We start from the raw sequence: 17,578 nt of genomic DNA, 5'->3' as shown, positions 1-17,578 counted from the left end.
GGGAGTGGAACATGGTTACCCAAAAGGAAAGGTGGGTGAGGTACAAGGCACAGCATTAATCTTTTTAATAGAACATTTCTTTCTGAGAGGAAAAGATGCGGGGAGACCTGGTATAATACAGAATTAGTACTAGTACTTGTTCACTTGAACATCATGAGCAATGGGAAAACGCAACTTTATTCATAAAAGTTAATGAAATTTACCCAGAAAAATGTTACCAGGAATGTGTTTGAAAATACAGAGTCAGAATATCTGATCTTGAATTCAATGCATGTTGTATTTTTTGTTGTGTGTTTAATCTTCTGCTGAGTAGAACACAATGGCCAGACATGCTGATAACTGCTCTGGCCTAGATGGTGGGGAAGGAGAGAATGGAGGAGAAACTAAGAAGGGCAAACGTGGCCGAAAGAGAAAGATGCGATCTAAGAAAGAAGACTCCTCTGACAGTGGTAAGAAACAGCTCAGTACACTGAGAACTACAGGCATGCGATTCACTTAGTTTGCCTGTTCTGCAGGTTGGCTCTGGTACTTGAAAGGCTTTTATCTAGTTAGCAAGCAGAAAATGATAGCACATGGCCAAGTATGGAGGGTACCATGAAGGTGGTGAGACACTGGAGAATGCATTGCCCCTGGCAATGTTCAAGGCCAGGCTGGACGGGGCTTGGAGCAACCTGGTATAGTGGAAGGTGTCTCTGCCTGCGGCAGGGGGTTGGAACTGGATGAACTTTAGGCTCCCTTCCAGCCCAAACCATTCTATGGTCCTGAGAGGTGGTCCTTAAACTCGCTAAGAAAAGCTGCCTGGAGGTTGATGCCTGGGATCTTGGGCAGGATGGAGGCTTGTTTCAGCAGATAGGTGTAATATCATGGCTACTGTAAGCTTCTCTAGAACAGAAATTACTAACTGCAGCAGATAGTGATCCCCCTCGCTGCAGTACTGTTTGTGAAGGAAGAGCTCAGGCATAGTCCTGAGAGAAAACTTAGTCATGTCTTGAACAGTAAAATCCAAGTAGAGTCTTCAGACCAGCCAGTTCCAAGATGATTCTGCAAAAGCAGTGTTGCTGATCAATTAGGCTTTCATCTGGAGTGCCTTATGTACCTAATCAAGGAGTGTAGGTTGGAAGAACAGGGATATTTCTGGCTAGAGAATGTGTATCTGGAATTCTTCTGTGGCAAATGGGTTTTATAGGATGACTGTGGTCAAATGGCTTGTGCAAACCTTGACTGACTCCATAGAAATAAGTGCTTAAAGTCATGTTAATTGGTATCACAGAAACATGGTGGGACAGCTCCTATGATTGGAGTGTTGGAATGGAAGCCTACAGGCTCTTTAGAAAAGACAGGCGTGACAGACGGGGAGGGGGAGTTGCTATTCGTGTCACTGATAGGCTGGAGAGTATGGAACTCTGTCTGGGGACAGGTGATCAGTCAACAGAGAGCTTGTGGGTCAGGGTCAAAGGGAGAACAGCAATGGGGGACATTACTGTGGGGATCTGTTACAGACCGCCTGAGCAAGAGGACGCTGTGGAAGAAGCACTCTATAGACAGGATCAACCTCACGCTCACAGGCCCTTGTTCTCATGGGGGACTTCAACCACCCTGATATCTGTTGGAACGATGGTACTGCACGGCACAAGCAATCCAGGAGGTTCCTCAACTGTGTGGAAGACAACTTCCTTCTGCAAGTAATAGAGGAGCCGACAAGGAGAGGTGCCATGCTTGACCTCGTGCTTACCAACAGGGAGGGGCTGGTTGAAAATACGACGTTCCAGGGCAGCCTTGGTTGTAGCGATTATGAGATGGTTGAGTTTGAGATCCTCAGGACAGTGAGAAGAGTGTGCAGCAAGCTCACTGCCCTGGACTTCAAGAGAACAGACTTTGGCCTCTTCAGGAACCTGCTTAGTAAGGTTCCATGGGATACAGCCCTAGAGGCCAGGGAGCCCAAGACTGTTGATTGATTTTGCAGGGATTGCCTGCTACAAGCTTAGGAGTGTTGCATCCCAACTGGAAGGAAGTGCAGCAGGGGGGCCAGGAGACCTCCTTGGATGGATAAGGAGCTGCTGAGGAAAATTCAAAGGAAAAAAGAGGCTTATAAAAGGTGGAAGCAAGGACAGGCAGCCTGGGAAGAATAGAGGGATATTGTCTGGAAAGCTAGGGACCAGGTTAGGAAAGCTAAGGCCCAGTTAGAATTAAACTTGGCAAGAGATGTGAAAGATAACAGGAAGGGTCGCTATAGGTATGTAGCAAATAAAAGATAAGCTAGTGAAAATGTGGGCCCTCTCTGGAAGCTATTAGGAGAACTGACTGCCCTGATTTGGAGAAGGCTGAGGTTCGTAATGACTTCTTTGCCTCAGTCTTCACTGGCAAAGGCTCTGACCACACCACCCAAGTCTTGGAAGGCAGATGCAGGGAGTCTGAGAATGAAGACCTTGGGCCCACTGTAGGAAAGGATCTGGTTCGAGACCATCTTAAGAACCTGTATGTGCACATGTCGTGGTTTAAACCCAACCACAAACCTCGTTCGCTCACTCCCCCCCCTTCTTGCCCTCCCCCTGCTCCTGGAGGGACGGAGAGGAGAACCGAAAAGAAGGCAACTCCCACGGGTTGAGATAAGAACAGTTTAGTAACTAAGGTATAACACAAACCACTACTGCTACCATCAATAATAATAATGCTAAAGGAAATAACAAGGGAAGAGAATACAACACCTCAACACCAGCCGACCAATAACTCGCCCCACTCCCTCCAGCTGAGCACTGACCGATACCTCCTTCAACCCTGCAGTCCCCCCAGCCCTTCCGGGTAACTCCCTGTTACCTCCTGGGCATGATATGCTGTGGTATGGAATACCTCTTTGGCTAGTTTAGGTCAGGTGTCCTGTCTCTGCTTCCTCCCAGCTTCCCCTCCTGCCTGCAGAGCATGAGGCTCAGAAAGTCCTTGGTCAGACCAAATATTTGAGCAGCAACTAAGAACATCGGCGTTATCAACACTGTTCCCAGGCCAAAAAATGAAAACATAGCACTGCACTAGCTACTAAGAAGGAGAAAAATGACTGCTACTGCTGAACCCAGGACAGCACAAGTCCATGGGACCTGATGAAATCCATTCGTGGGTCCTGAAGGAGCTGGTGAATGAAGTTGCTAAGCCACTGGCCATCATATTTGAAAAATCGTGGCACTCAGGTGAAGTTCCCGATGACTGGAAAAAGGGAAATATAACCCCCATTTTCAGGAAGGGGAAAATGGATGACCCAGGGAACTACAGACCAGTCAGTCTGACCTCTGTGCCTGGCAAAATCTTGGAGCACATTCTCCTGGAAGGCATGCTAAGGCACATGAAAAACAATGAGGTAATTGATGACAGCCACCAGGGCTTCAGTAAGGGCGAATCATGCCTGATAAATGTCATGGTTTAAGCCCAGCTGGTAAGTCAGAACCATGCAGCCGCTTGCTCTCTCACTCCTCCACTTCTTCCTCCCCCCACTCCTGGAGGGATGGGGAAGAGAACCGGAAGAATGCGGGTTGGTGGTTGTGTGACATAGTCAATCTGCCAGGCTTCCCCATATTTGTACTTCAGCCATAGTCCTCCATACCAAAGAGGCTTTAACTGCTTAACTTGGTTAATTGCAGCACGTTTCACAGTTGTGAATAACCTGGGCAATAGTGTCCATTGTTAAGTCCACACCTTGATCACGAGCCCATCTGTATGTTTTATCTCTGCCCTGATGGCCTCAAGTGTCATGGGCCCACGAGGCCAAAAGTAATTCACCCTTATGGTGCCAGTCTAAGTCCATCTGAGTCCACTTCAATCTTAGCAGCTTTGTCCACCTGTTGGTTGTTCTGGTGTTCCTCAGTGGGCTGACTCTTGGGTACATGAGCGTCTACATGGCATACCTTCACCATGTCATTTTCTGACAGCTAATTGTATGGTGGGGCCTCTGCAGCATACATCACCTCCTCCTCTGGTGACATTCCAAAATCTTTGCCCTCTGGCCAGTCCATGATGACTTCTAAAACTCCTGGAAACCTGGGATTACCTATTTGAGCTCATTGTGTAATTAGTGCAGCCCACTTACTTCATGTAGCATCAGTTGCATGATGTGTAGAGGAGACCCTGCCTTTGAACATCCAGCCCAGCACGGGCAACCAGGGTGCCAGGAGGAGCTGTGCTTCAGTGCCAATCATTTCCGAAGCATCTCAAACCCCTTCATAGGCTGCCAGTATCTCTTTTTCAGTTACAATATAGCTGGCCTTGGATCCTCTGTATCTATCCCCGACTCCAAAAGCCGAGGGGTCAACCTCGAGTCTCCCCTGGAGCTTTCTGCCAGAGGCTTCAGGTAGGACCATTCTTCCCAGCTGTGCTGTAGAGTACATTTTTTACATGTGGCCTGGTCCAGACTGGTTGAAGGGCTACTGCATGAACTGTTTCTCGTTTAATTTGTTCAAAAGCTTGTTGTTGCTCAGGGCCCCATTTAAAATCATTCTTCTTCCAGGTCACATGATAGAGAGGGCTTACAATCAAACTGTAATTTGGGATGTGCATTTTCCAGAACCCCACAACACCCAAGAAAGCTTGTGTTTCTTTCTTATTAGTTGGTGGAGACATTGCTGTTATCTTGTTGATCACATCTGTGGGGATCTGTCTACGTCCATCTTGCCACTTTATTCCCAAAAATTGAATCTCCTGTGCAGGTCCCTTGACCTTACTCCTTTTTATGGCCAAACTGGCTTTCAGCAGGATTTGGATTATTTTCCTCCCTTTCTCAAAAACTTCTTCTGCTGATTATTTTTAAGGTCCTTTCCAACCTTAACCATTCTGTGATTCTGTGATTCTGTATCGCCCCACGCGATAATGTCATCAATGTATTGCAGGTGTTCTGGAGCTTGCCCTTGTTCCAGTGCAGTCTGGATCAGTCCATGGCAAATGGTAGGGCTGTGTTTCCACCCCTGGGGCAGTTGGTTCTAAGTGTACTAGATGCCCCTCCAAGTAAAAGCAAACTGTGGCTTGCACTCTGCTGCCAAAGGAATTGAGGAAAATGCATTGGCAATATCAATCGTGGCATACCACTTGGCTGCCTTTGACTCCAGTTCATACTGATGTTCTAGCATGTCCGGTACGGCAGCACTCAATGGTGGTGTGACTTCATTCAGGCCACAATAGTCTACTGTTAGTCTCCACTCTCCGTTAAGACTTTTTCACTAGCCATATGGAGCTATTAAAGGGTGAGCGGGTCCTACTGATCACTCCTTGGCTCTCCAGTCTATGGATCAGCTTATGGTTGGGAATCAGGGAGTCTCAGTTGGTGTGATATTTCCATTGGTGTACTATTGTGGTCGCGATTGGCACTTGTTGTTCTTTGACCTTCAGCAACCCCAAAACAGAAGGATCCTCTGAGAGACCAGACAAGGTGGACAGCTGCTCAGTTTCCTCAGTCTCCAATGCAGCAACACCAAATGCCAATCAGTACCCTTTTGGGTCTTTGAAGTACCCTTTCCTGAGGGGTATGCCAAGGATGCATGGAACCTCTGGACCAGTCACAATGGGGTGCTTTTGCCCTTTCCTCCCAGTCGGGTTGATTTCAGCCTCCAGTACAGTCAACTCCTGGGATCCTGCTGTCACTCCAGAAATATAGATGGGTTCCACCCCTTGACAGCTTGATGGCTACAGGGTACACTGTGTATTGGTATCTACTAGAGGCTTATACTTCATTAAGACTGATGTGCCAGGCCATCTGATCCACACAGTCCAGTAAATCTGATTGTCCCCTACCTCCACCTGGCTGGAGGAAGGGCCCCTGTAATAGTGATCACAATATTGGTCACTTATGTCTTGTACAAAGGGATTAGTTTTCTTTACCACAGGAGCTGGAGTAAAATCAGCTCTTCCATTCCATCTGGGAACCTGCTCACCAGAGACTGAAGCCACAGCTTTCATGGAATGATCATTCTTGACCTTTGTTCTCCTCTTCAATTCACGCACCTCTTCCTCCAGAGCTGAGGTAGATTTTCCATCACACTTCCTCATGTCTTTTCTGTGATCCCACAGGTAAAACCATAGGGTGGCCCGTGGCATGTACCTCCTGTGTCTTCTCTCTCAAGCAGTAGGTTGCTTTTTGTTAAAAACTAAGACGTGGGTTGGTACACGTGGGGAGCTGGATAGATAGATCAGATAGATTGTCACTTAGTTGTTTGAACTCCTGGGACAGTTTTTCCACAGCTGAAATGATGGAAGGAGTGAGATTGTCTTCAATCTTTTGGAGTTTATGAATCATTTCATCCACTCTTAGTGGTTCTGCATCAAGCCAAGTTACTGCTGCCAATGAATGGGCATATGATGATGGTGCACTCCTTGTAAATGTCCACCACATGGGTCGTGTACTTTTAACTTCATTTGGCTCTCTGGATATATTCTCAGTATCTGGCCTACAATAGATCATCTATAGAATGGCTGATTGCCTCAGAGACTGCATGCCTTTCTCTATAGTAGTCCACTTGGCCAAACGACTCATAACATCATCTTTGTATGTGTCCTGGTGTTCAGCAGTAGCAGTTATTTTTCTCCTTAGTAGCTGGTGCAACGCTGTGTTTTGATTTTCAGCCTGGGAACAGAGCTGATAACACAAATGTTTTAGTCTGACCAAGGACTTTCTGAGCCTCCTGCTCTGCCAGGGAGGAGGGAAAGCTGGGAGGAAGCAGAGACAGGACACCTGACCCAAACTAGCCAAAGAGGTATTCCATACCACAGCACGTCATGCCCAGGATGTAACTGGGAGTTACCCGGAATGGCATGGGCTCTCTTTGAGGTGGTCGAACTCTTTCAGTGGTGGTATTGTATTCTCTTCCCTTGTTATTTTCTCTTATCATTATTATAATTGGTGGTAGCAGTAGTGATTTGTGTTATACCTTAGTTACTGGGCGGCCCTGGGGACTAGGCGATGGCGGGAGCAGGGCCGGAGGCTGGGAGGAAGGCGGCTGCTGAGCAGCGGGAGGAGACAGCCGAGGAGCCGAGCCCAGCCCTGCGGCGGCCAAGAGCATCTCCTGGAAGCTGCCCGCCGAGCCCCAGGAAGATGCAGGAGTCCGCGCAGCATTTCCCAGCAAGGCAGAGGAGGAAGATCTGCACTCAGGAAAAGGGAAGCTGGTGGTGAGAGAGCCGGCAAGCACAGCAACTACACCAGCCCCAGTGACAAGTACAGCAGCATCATTTGAGAGTTTTGAAGTTTTTGAATGGCCTTTTAATACTGTTGAGACCTGTTTGCTGATTGTGTTGAGGATCACCATGTTGGCACGCATACAGAGTGTGTTTTGCCCACGACCATTTTGTCTGATTTCAAAAGTTAAGCAGAGTCGGGTCTGGGTCTTGTCTAGGGTTAGAAGACGATATAGGAGGAGCAGGAAATTTTCCCCAAGGCTGGACAGTCATGAGTGGCAGCGTGTGTGGGACAGTATGGGCAAGTATCTAGTCCACTGGGCCCCTCCAGTGCTTTGGAAGCGTCGGAGGTGGAAGGCAGCTGTACGGAGTCCCCAGCTACAAGCTGCAGAAACTGCTGAAGGTGACAGTGAATTATTTTGAGCCTGGTGGGCCCATGAGACTTCAGGCCATCAGGGCAGAGATGCAACATAGAGATGGACTCATGATCAAGGGGTGGACTTAGCAATGGACACTATTGACCAGGTTATTCATGAGTGTGAACACTGCACACAGCCTCTCCTGCTCTGAGAGACTGTTACAAGAGATGGAGCCTGCCGTCATGGACCAGATGGACTCAGCAGCTTTATAGGGATTGGTCCATGCACTGAAATAAGAGTGCAGAAATAAGAGTGATGGTATATTGAAAATGTGAGATCTGAGTATGACGTGAATGGTATGGAATAAGGGGTGGATACTGTCCTGGGTTCAGCAGTAGCAGTTACTTTTCTCCTTCTTAGTAGCTGGTGCAGCGCTGTGTTTTGTTTTTCTGCCTGGGAACAGAGCTGATAACACAAATGTTTTAGTCCGACCAAGGACTTTCTGAGCCTCATGCTCTGCTTGGGAGGAGTGAAAGCTGGGAGGAAGCAGAGACAGGACACCTGACCCAAACTAGCCAAAGAGGTATTCCATACCACAGCACATCATGCCCAGGATGTAACTGGGAGTTACCCGGAATGGCACGGGCTCTCTTTGACGTGGTCGAACTCTTTCAGCGGTGGTATCGTATTCTCTTCTCTTGTTATTTTCTCTTATCGATATTATCATTGGTGGTAGCAGTAGTGATTTGTGTTATACCTTAGTTACTGGGCTGTTCTTATCTCAACCCGTGGGAGTTACATTCTCTCGATTCTCCTTCCCATCCCTCCAGGAGTAGGGAGGGGGAGGGGGAAAGAAAGAAAGAGGGAGAAAAGGGGTGGGGTAGTGAATGAACAAGCTGTGTGGCTCGGTTTAAACCACTACAGTATGGAAACCTTTCTTTCAGAGCTGCCAAGAGCTGCCTCCAAAGGCTGAGGAACCATTTCTCTTTTTCAATTGCTTTGTCAGTTCCCCCTTCCCTAGCACGTGATCCCAGCTGCTTGGCTTTCCTACTTTCTAGGTCGTGAATCAGCCCCATTGTCCCATCATCAGAGCAGCCAGGTGACGATATGGTCCCCTGGATGACGGGTAAAATCTTTTCGCATATTCTGTAGTTCGGTTGAGGTCTGGGGTCATGTAGTCACCTCTTCTTCTTCCTTTGATCCACATAATAACTTGTTCAGATGCTGTCCCGTGTAGCAAGTGCATTGGTTCTTCATCTTTCTTCGCTGTACAGGTTGCTTTTTTTGCCTCTTGTTTGCTTTTCCCCTTGTGTAGAGGGGCAACCAATATTGGCATGAATTGGTCTTGGTTTATCTGCAATGATTATCACTGTGGTTGGAGTGGCTGCAGTATCTGTTGTCGTGGTTGCTGCAGCCGCTGTGCTTGGGGGTTGAGTAGCGCCAGCAGCTGTGCTGTCTGTTGCTGTTGGCGTTTGAGTAGCTGCTGTACTTGGAGTTGTAGTAGCTGCGTTATCTGTTGCTTTGCCATCGGATCCAGAGACCTCTTTTTCCCTTTGAAGGTGCTGGATAGTGTTGAACAGGGCTTTGTAAGCACAGGCCAAGCCCCAGGATGTTGCCATGATTTGTCCCTTTTTGGTATGACCAGGATGACAACACACCTCATTTAAATGTTTTACTAGTTTTTCCAGATCTTGCAATTGTTCAGTGGTGAAGTTCCAAAGCACTGGAGGGGCCCACTGGCCTAGATACTTGCCTATACTATCCCACACACCCTGCCACTCATGACTGTCCAGCCTCAAGGAAAATCTCTTGGTTCTCCTATATTGTTATCTAATCCTAGACAAGACCCAAACCCGACTCTGCTTAACTTTCAAGGTCAGACAAAATGGTCATGGGTAAAACACACTCTGTATGTGTGCCAACATGGTCATCCCCATCACAATCAGCAGGCAGGTCTCAAGGGTACCCAAAGGCCATTCAGAACCTTCAGAACTCTCAAATGATTCTGTAAATAGTCTGGTGGGGGAGCTGGGGGTGTAAGGCAATGTCTTCTTCATAGGTTGACCACCCAAGGAGGGAAAAAAAGATGTGTAATTGCTAAACACTTCCATTATATACCTCCCAAAGTTTAGAGGTGGTGACCACACTGGGAACACAAGCCAGATTAGTTTCATGATCAATGAGTCTATTGTATTACAAGTCATTACCATGAAGTACAGTGAAATAAGAACCTTAGCCCTGGCCCAAAAGCCAGTAAACACTAACACAGCAAATAACGGCTGTAAGTAAGGTAGGACATGCTGAAACTGTGAGATCAAGAGCAACAACTTTGAGAGCCAATAAATCAGAATTGTGACAAGTGACTATTAATCTGAAACAATGAATGGTTATTACAAATACGATTAGACACATTCTGGTCAGATCTGTCATTGTCTCAACCCTTCATGCCCCACATTGGGCGCCACAAAGAGCTGTTGTGGTTTAAGCTCAGCTGGTAACTCGGAACTGTGCAGCCTCTCGCTCACTCCCTCCCTTTTTCTTCCCCCAGCTCCTGGATGGATGGGGAGGAGAATCGAAAGAATGTAACTCCCACAGGTTGAGATAAGAACAGTGCAGTAACTAAGGTGTAACATGAAACTACTATTGCTATCACCAATAATAATAATGATAAGGGAAATAACAAGGGAAGAGAATACAACCACTCACCACCCGCCAACTGATACCCAGGCTGACCCGAGCAGAGATCTAGCCCTTTTGGTAACCGCCCCCAGTTTATATACTGGGCATGATGTGCTGTGGTATGGAATACCTCTTTGGCTAGTCTTTGTCAGGTGTCCTGTTTCTGCTTCCTCCTGGCTTCCCCTCCTCCCTGGCAGAGTGTGAGACTCAGAAAGTCCTTGGTTAGAATAAACATGACTTAGCAACACCTAAAAATATCGGTGTTATCAGCACTGTTCCCAGGCTGAAAGTCAAAACCACAGCACTGCACCAGCTACTAAGAAGGAAAAAAATGACTGGTATATCTGAACCCAGGACAGAGGCAAAAAGTAAAATAACTGCCTTTATAGAAGGTAGTTTAAAATGTGGGATTCTGCGGTATCTAAATTTTAATTATGCGATTTGTGTTTTTCCTGGGAGGCTAGCTTATTCTGAAACCCTGAATCTTGTTTAGTTAATAAGGTCTGGGTTCATAACAGTGCTTCATGATTGTGGTTTAGACTTTGTGACAGAGAGAATCCCTTCAGTCTCAGATGGGTTGGCAAGAGTGGGTTGACTTCCTCAGGAACCATTTGATCCACATGAAAAGCTGACTAGTGTGAGCTGGGTAGTGTTAAGGAAGAGCTCCTAACCAGGTTTCCAGGAGAATTGCATTATACAGGGTTGTGTTTAGATCTGTAGTTTCATGTGTTTTGGCAACTGCTAAATATCTAAAAGTGGTGAATAAGGCTATGACACAAGAGACCCACCCTGTGGTGATGGGAGATGGCAAATAATGAGTTTGTTTCCCATCTGGGAGGACATCTAATGTCTCCCAACATTTGATAGACAGTTGAATAGGCCTTGAGTTGAGGAGGGAATGTAATGAAGCCATGAGAAACTCATAAACAATTGGGGAATATTCCTTGGGTGACTGTAAAATAATGCAGCATGTACATCCCTCAGTGTACAGAAGGGACAGTTTGGGGGGGGGGGAGTTCCCCTTCAGTCAGATAAACAGAAGCGTGCCTTTTGCAGTGGCCCTTCTGTTTATGAGTGAAGCTGTTCTTCTATTCATGGGACACCTTTACAAATGTAAGGGCCATCATTTTGCTGTTCAAACAATATTATCCTATTCAACACCTCTTTCAGCTTTTTGTCTACTTTGGTTTTGCCCCAGGCATTCTGAACACATCAGTGGTGCTAACCTAGTAACTTTCAGGAGTCTTTTGAAGAATAAAAGGTAGAGCAGTAAGCTCAGTGAACAACATAAAAGTTGCTACAACCCCACAGCTTGCCATGAGGACTTTTGGAATTGGCTCCAAAATGCACTGAGGTGCAGAGTTGGATGTGAATGGGAGGTGCCATCACAAAGTCTTTGAGTAGTCAAGGCCTTGTAAAATACACTGCGTTAGACCCATCCTGCCTCCGAAGAATGGTCTTGGGGAAGAGCCTCTTGGCCGCTGAGGTTGGTGAGCAGTATGTTGATAACCCTGGGAAGCATGGTGCGTAGTCTTCAGGCTTGGACTCAGCCATAATGCTGAACCAACTCCCAGTTTTGTGTGGTTCTGCTGTAGTCTGCTTGAGATTTTGAGGTCTTGGACATAAGTCCTGGTGTCTGGGAGCTGCTACCCTGTTTTCCTATCTTAACAGACTGAAGTATGTCATTGTCATTTATAGGATCATAGAATCACAGACTGGTTTGGGTTGGAAAAGACCTTAAGATCATCTAGTTCCAACCCCCCTGCCATGGGCAGGAACGCTTCACACGAAACAATGTTGTCCAAAGCTCTGCCCAACTTGACCTTGAACACTGACAGGGATGGAGTATTTATCACTTCTTTGGGCAACCTGTTCCAGTGCTTCACCACCCTCACAGTAAAGAACTTCTTCCTTTTATCTGAACTTCCCCTGTTTTAAGTTTAAACCCATCACTCCTTGTCCTATTGCTGCAGTCCCTGATGAAGAGTTTCTTGAGGGCTAGGAGACATTCTCTTGCATCCCTCGAGTTCTAGTGTTTCATAGAGAGACTTGCAGTGACTGCTACTACTATTTATGTAACTGGCCCCTTTTATCCTTTTGCCCCTCTCTTTTCCCCCACACTTGCTCTTCTCTAAATCACCTCAGCCCATAAGTAGTCCTGTGTGATCCAGTACTGCATTTCCCCTGCACCCTGTTGTGTCCCACCCCCAGCTAGCAGCTCCCCCATACCTCTTCATCTGAAATGTGATCTGGAGAACTGCTTGTGGTGGGATTCACACCTGGATGCTGGAGCTGATGGCTCTCCTGGGAGATGCTTGTTCCTCAGAAGTCGTTGCACCTTCCATTATGCACCCTTGTGCTCTTCTGGGTTGTGCAGGTGGGACTTTGGGGGCTGATGGTTCCTCTGATTGGCCTGAGAGTAGCCCGGAAGTGTATTTTTTGGTCCCCCTCCTGCCATCGTCTCTCCAAGCTCCTTTGTGCATGTGCAGAGGAGCTTTTTTCTCATAACCTAACATAATTCCGTTTGCTTTTGCTTTCTGAAGGACAGCTTGTTCTCTCTAATGTGAGGGTAACTGACTATTAGTCTGTGCCACCAGCTTCTCCTCAAAGGTCTTGGTTGCTGCCTTTCTCATCAGAGTTGACTCTTTTTGGATGAGAATTTGATGGTGCTTCTCTGTAGATGGATGGTTTCATTCTTGTTTAAGCTGAAGACTTACCTGATATAACGTTTCTTACAGAGGAGAACGCTGAACCAGATTTGGATGATAACGAAGATGAGGAGGAGACAGCAGTAGAAATTGAGGCTGAACCAGAAGTTGAGCAGGAGGCTCCTGCACCACCTCCTAGTAAGAAACGAAGAGGAAGACCACCAGGCAAAGCTGCCACCCAACCAAAACAATCCCAGCGTAAGTCACCAACCGAAGCCTATGTTACACTGCTTGCTTGACCTGCCTTTTCCTTGGATTTAGCAGTTCTTGTAGGAGAACTGCTTCCCAAGATGCTTATTTTAAAAGTAGGTAACTGTACTTGACTCTGCTTTGCTAAGAACTCACCTTCTGTGTGAAATCTGTTGCAAGGGTTTCCTGGTCACGGGGGAGCATAGACACTATGTTAAAAGGAGAGGACTTCCCCCCCCCCCCCCCCCCCCCGTTAGGAAAACAAGGACTGGACTACCTGTGGGCACTTCTGTGGGTATTACCCCAAACCAACATGCTTCAGGCCTGTAGTTCTAAGCACAGTGTCAGTGCAGATGTTGTTTCAGCTCTGCAGTTTTTTCTGTAAAGCTAGATATCTGTAACTGCAAAGCCTGAGTAAATGAATTCTAGGAACAAAGCAGGAAGGGCAAATTTGTTCCTTCAAGGGGTAATGGTTTCCCCAGTGGCTTGTTTGGCTGCTCAGTGCTCACTAAGTGTGGCCTGTGTCCTTCCTGGAATTACGGTTTATGCTGAATTCATCACTAGATTCCCCTGAATTTGAAGTTTTGCTTTATGCCCATACATTGCTATGCTCTTGTTTGTTGATTACTCTATAAAATCCATTGTCTGAATAACACCTTAATATCAAAAGGCATACTGGAACTGTTGTAGTGGTGGCACATCTTCATACAGGGGCAAGAAAAAAATAGACACTGGATGCTTGGATGAATGAGGTGGGTTGAATCACTCTATTGGTGTAGGAATGCAAGTTGTGGGCTTTTCCACAGAAGAGTCTTAACTTTCTACTGAGAAGTTACCTGGTGAGGGTTGCAGGCCAGCTCTAAAAAACCTGTTGTTCCCCCACCCCCCCTTTGTGTTCTGCCCTTCTAGCTGCAGCAATCATTCAAGTTGAAGACCAGAACACTGGTGAAATTGAAAATATTATAGTTGAAGTAAAGAAAGAACCTGGTATGGAAACAGTAGAGGAAGAGGAGGAAGCTCAGCCTGCTGTAGTGGAAGCTCCCAATGGAGACATCACTCCTGAGATGATTCTCAGCATGATGGACCGGTGATGGAGGAAGACCACATTGGCTGACTGAACTAGCCTGGGCTGTGTTTAAGCGGCTCAAATCTATTTTTTCCTTTTATCTTTTTTTTTTGGCTTTGGGAAATGCATAATTTTAGACCATTTTACCAAACATACTGGGAAATAAAAAGTTAAAAATTATGTTAGAATGTGATTTAACTAGAACTTTCTTTTTTTGGTTATCATTACAGGATCATGGAATGTTAGGAAATACTTTGGAGTCCTTGAGGGTTTCCTGTGAGATGCTTGATTTAGTTTTGTTCTGAACTGCCTTGTAAAGCTGGTCCAAAGGCTGTGGTTACATGCATGTCATGGTTTAAACCGAGCCACACAGCTCGTTCACTCACTCCCCCCCCTTTTCTCCCTCTTTCTTCCCTTCCCCCCCCCCCCCCCGCTCCCAGAGGGATGGAGAGGAGAATCGAGAGAATGGAGAATGTAACTCCCACAGGTTGAGATAAGAACAGCCCAGTAACTAAGGTATAACACAAATCACTACTGCTACCACCAATGATAATAATGATAAGAGAAAATAACAAGAGAAGAGAATACAATACCACTGCCAAACAAGTTCGACCTGCCCAAAGAGAGCCCGTGCCCTTCCGGGTAACTCCCAGTTACCTCCCTGGGCATGACGTACTGTGGTATGGAATACCTCTTTGGCTAGCTTAGGTCAGGTGTCCTGTCTCTGCTTCCTCCTGGCCTCCCCTCGTCCCTGGCAGAGCATGAGACTCACAAAGTCCTTAGCCAGAATAAACATTACTTAGCAACAATTAAAAACAATCGGTGTTATCAGCTCTCTTCCCAGGCTGGAAGTCAAAACACAGCGCTGCACCAGTTACTAAGAAGGAGCAAAACTGCTACTGCTGAACCCAGGACAATGCACCAAGTTTTAATACACAAAAGCAGAAGCCTTGACTAGAGTATGTGGTAAACCACTCTGGACTTGGGAGGGTTAGAGACTTTTAAAATGTTTTTTGCTTTTCCCCAAGTCGGCTGCACATGGTAATTTTGGCATGCTCCAACTGGTTTCTGTCCTTACTATGCTTTGCTTTCTGCAAAGCATTTCTGTAATGGTCAAGCTTGTAAATAACTTTTTTTTTTTTTAATCTTTTTCCATTAAGAGGTATGCAAAAATGTAGTTTAAATAAACCCCAGTATTTTAATTCAAACTAAGTGACAAGATAAATTGATAGGGTGTAAATGTTTGAAAAGCTGTTGATAACCAGTTGTGTAGAGAAGAGACATACCCAGACTATTGCTTGCAGAACAAGAGAAACCTCACAACTGAAATATGGTTTTGAAGCACACAAAAGTGGCATTTGGAACATGTATAATTAACCTTTTTGAGTTCTAATTTCATTACTATGTTTTCTTTTCTCTATCTTGTAGTTGTATTTTGTGTTTATGAATCCTATGTTAAGGCAGAAGTGGTGATTTCTAAGTGGGTCACTGCAGCCCTCCAAACTTGGGCCAGGAAATTTTAATAGGTCAGTAATTCCACAATTTTGGATCTCTTGATAAAGGCAAAAAGGAATAATGTGAAATACAAATTATGCCTGTATATGAACCATCACATGTTAAAATATGTAAGCTTTTTATAGAGCCTCAGTCTTGCTGATTTCAAACAAATTTTTCTTTTATGTATTGCTTTTAAGAGAGCTATCAGTTTAGCTATCAGACTCTAGGTTGATGCATTTTTGTACTTAGCTGTACTGTGTGATATTTTTCATTATTTTAGGAAGCCAACATGGGGAATAAAAAATAGTTATAAAATATGTAATGGGGTTTGAAAGCTGGGAAGGAGAATATACTGCTGTACAGCTAATAAATAATAATAGATTAACATATGTGCTCACTGCCTGCTTTCTTTGTGGCTGTTCAGGGTAACCATCCCAGCCTCACCATCTTGCACCAGGCATCTGCAAGGGGAGACCATCCCTGTCAGTGTTCAAGGCCAGGTTGGACAGGGCTTGGAGCAACTTGGTCTAGTGGAAGGTGTCCCTGCCCATGGCCAGGGGGTTGGAACTGGATGAGCTTTAAGCTCCCTTCCAGCCCAAACCATTCTATGGTCCTGAGAGATGGTCCTTAAATTCACCAGTAAAAACTGCCTGGAGGTTGATGCCTGGGATCCTGGGCAGGATGGAGGCTTGTTTCAACAGGTGGGTGAGGTAAATGTCAGGGCTGCTTCTGCAAGGAAGGATAAATCCTCACATGCTTTCTCAGTTGGACAAGGACTTTGTGTACTCACAAGCCCAAAGATGTTTCAGACAGAGGCAGTGCTCTGGAGGAGATCCGATTTTGGGTACGTCTAGAGTGAGAGAGACTTTGTGGTGAGATGGAAAACCAAAGGTGTCCTCAGAGCTGCAGGAGTGTCACCATCATCTCTTAAACACCATGGCTCAACCCACCTCTGACAAGTGGGGCATGAAGGATGCCACAGTGGCTTTTGTTTGGCTTTTTAACTGGTGACCTGTGATGGTGCCCCAAGGAAGTATCATGCATGCTCTGGCAGAGGTGTCTCATGGTCTGCATGAGCACTGCTGCAAGACCTCTGTCCATGTCAGCTTGTGCTGTTGTACCCAGGTCTGAGTGACCACAAGGGTGGTGTTTCCAGCTGTCTGTGTTCAGAGGGATGGTGGACTGAAGAGAGCCTGTGAGGTCTATTTGTCCAAGGACCACAAGTATGGTTGATTCTAAGTAGTCCTTGGCAGCTCCTACCCTGCCAGGCACAGTCCACAGCTGAGGCAGCACGGGAGAAGAGTCTGGTTTCCAAAGGGGACCACTGATGGCTTGTCTTGTGCCACTGGAGGAAACCATTTCTAAGCAGCATTTTATTGTGGACTGCTTTTTGAACCTTCTCCAGAGACCCAAGCAAGGGTTTAGTGGGGATGGGAGCACTCACCCTGTGGTTGTTGTCTTTTTTTTGTGCAGCTTGGTGTGTTACTTGGTGGTCTGCTCAGTTGACCTGACTTCTTGGCGCTTGGAGCTGGGCCAGGTATCTCTTGCAGGCTTCTGGTTTGTCCTTGGTGGAGCTGCTCTGGAGATGCAGAGCAATGTCCCAGCCTCTGCTTCTGAGGATGTGGATCTAGGGCAGTGGTTCAAGCCTGAATGTGGATGCAGACACAGCATCATTACTCAAGCCCAGTGCTGGAAAAGCTGTGCCCTGTGCCCTGGACCATGAGGGAAAAGCCAGGGCTAGTGTGGATCCAGGGAGCATTGCTGCTTTAGCCAATTGCTTTGCCTGGCTGCCATTTCTGGTGCTTGGGCTGCTCTCCTGAGGCAATGATGGAGAAAGGCATCAGGACGGAGAGGGGCTGAAACCAGCTCTATGTGACTGCTGCAGCCTGACAGAGGTTAGAAGGACCAACCCCTTTCACATTACTGAACAGGGGTCC

The 17,578-nt window shown here is 46.5% G+C and overlaps 1 protein-coding gene across 10 annotated transcripts in view; it reads left to right on the top strand.

Annotated features, from left to right (window-relative positions):
* The window catches only part of LOC136004349 (transcriptional repressor CTCF-like), a 62,133-nt gene extending 46,105 nt beyond the window's left edge, over positions 1-16,028 (top strand). For all 10 annotated transcript variants that reach the window (XM_065660803.1, XM_065660799.1, XM_065660804.1 and 7 more), the window contains exons 9-11: positions 314-449; positions 12,920-13,087; positions 13,988-16,028. In XM_065660803.1, coding sequence (XP_065516875.1) covers positions 314-449; positions 12,920-13,087; positions 13,988-14,169 — 486 coding nt within the window. In that variant the 3' untranslated portion in view covers positions 14,170-16,028. The remainder of the gene's footprint in view (positions 1-313; positions 450-12,919; positions 13,088-13,987) is intronic.
* Positions 16,029-17,578: the final 1,550 nt, after the last annotated feature.

This window comes from Lathamus discolor, chromosome W (assembly GCF_037157495.1).
Source record: "Lathamus discolor isolate bLatDis1 chromosome W, bLatDis1.hap1, whole genome shotgun sequence".
NCBI lineage: Eukaryota > Metazoa > Chordata > Aves > Psittaciformes > Psittacidae > Lathamus > Lathamus discolor.
Note: the sequence above shows the minus strand (reverse complement) of the source record. Positions and strands in the feature narration are given on the sequence as shown.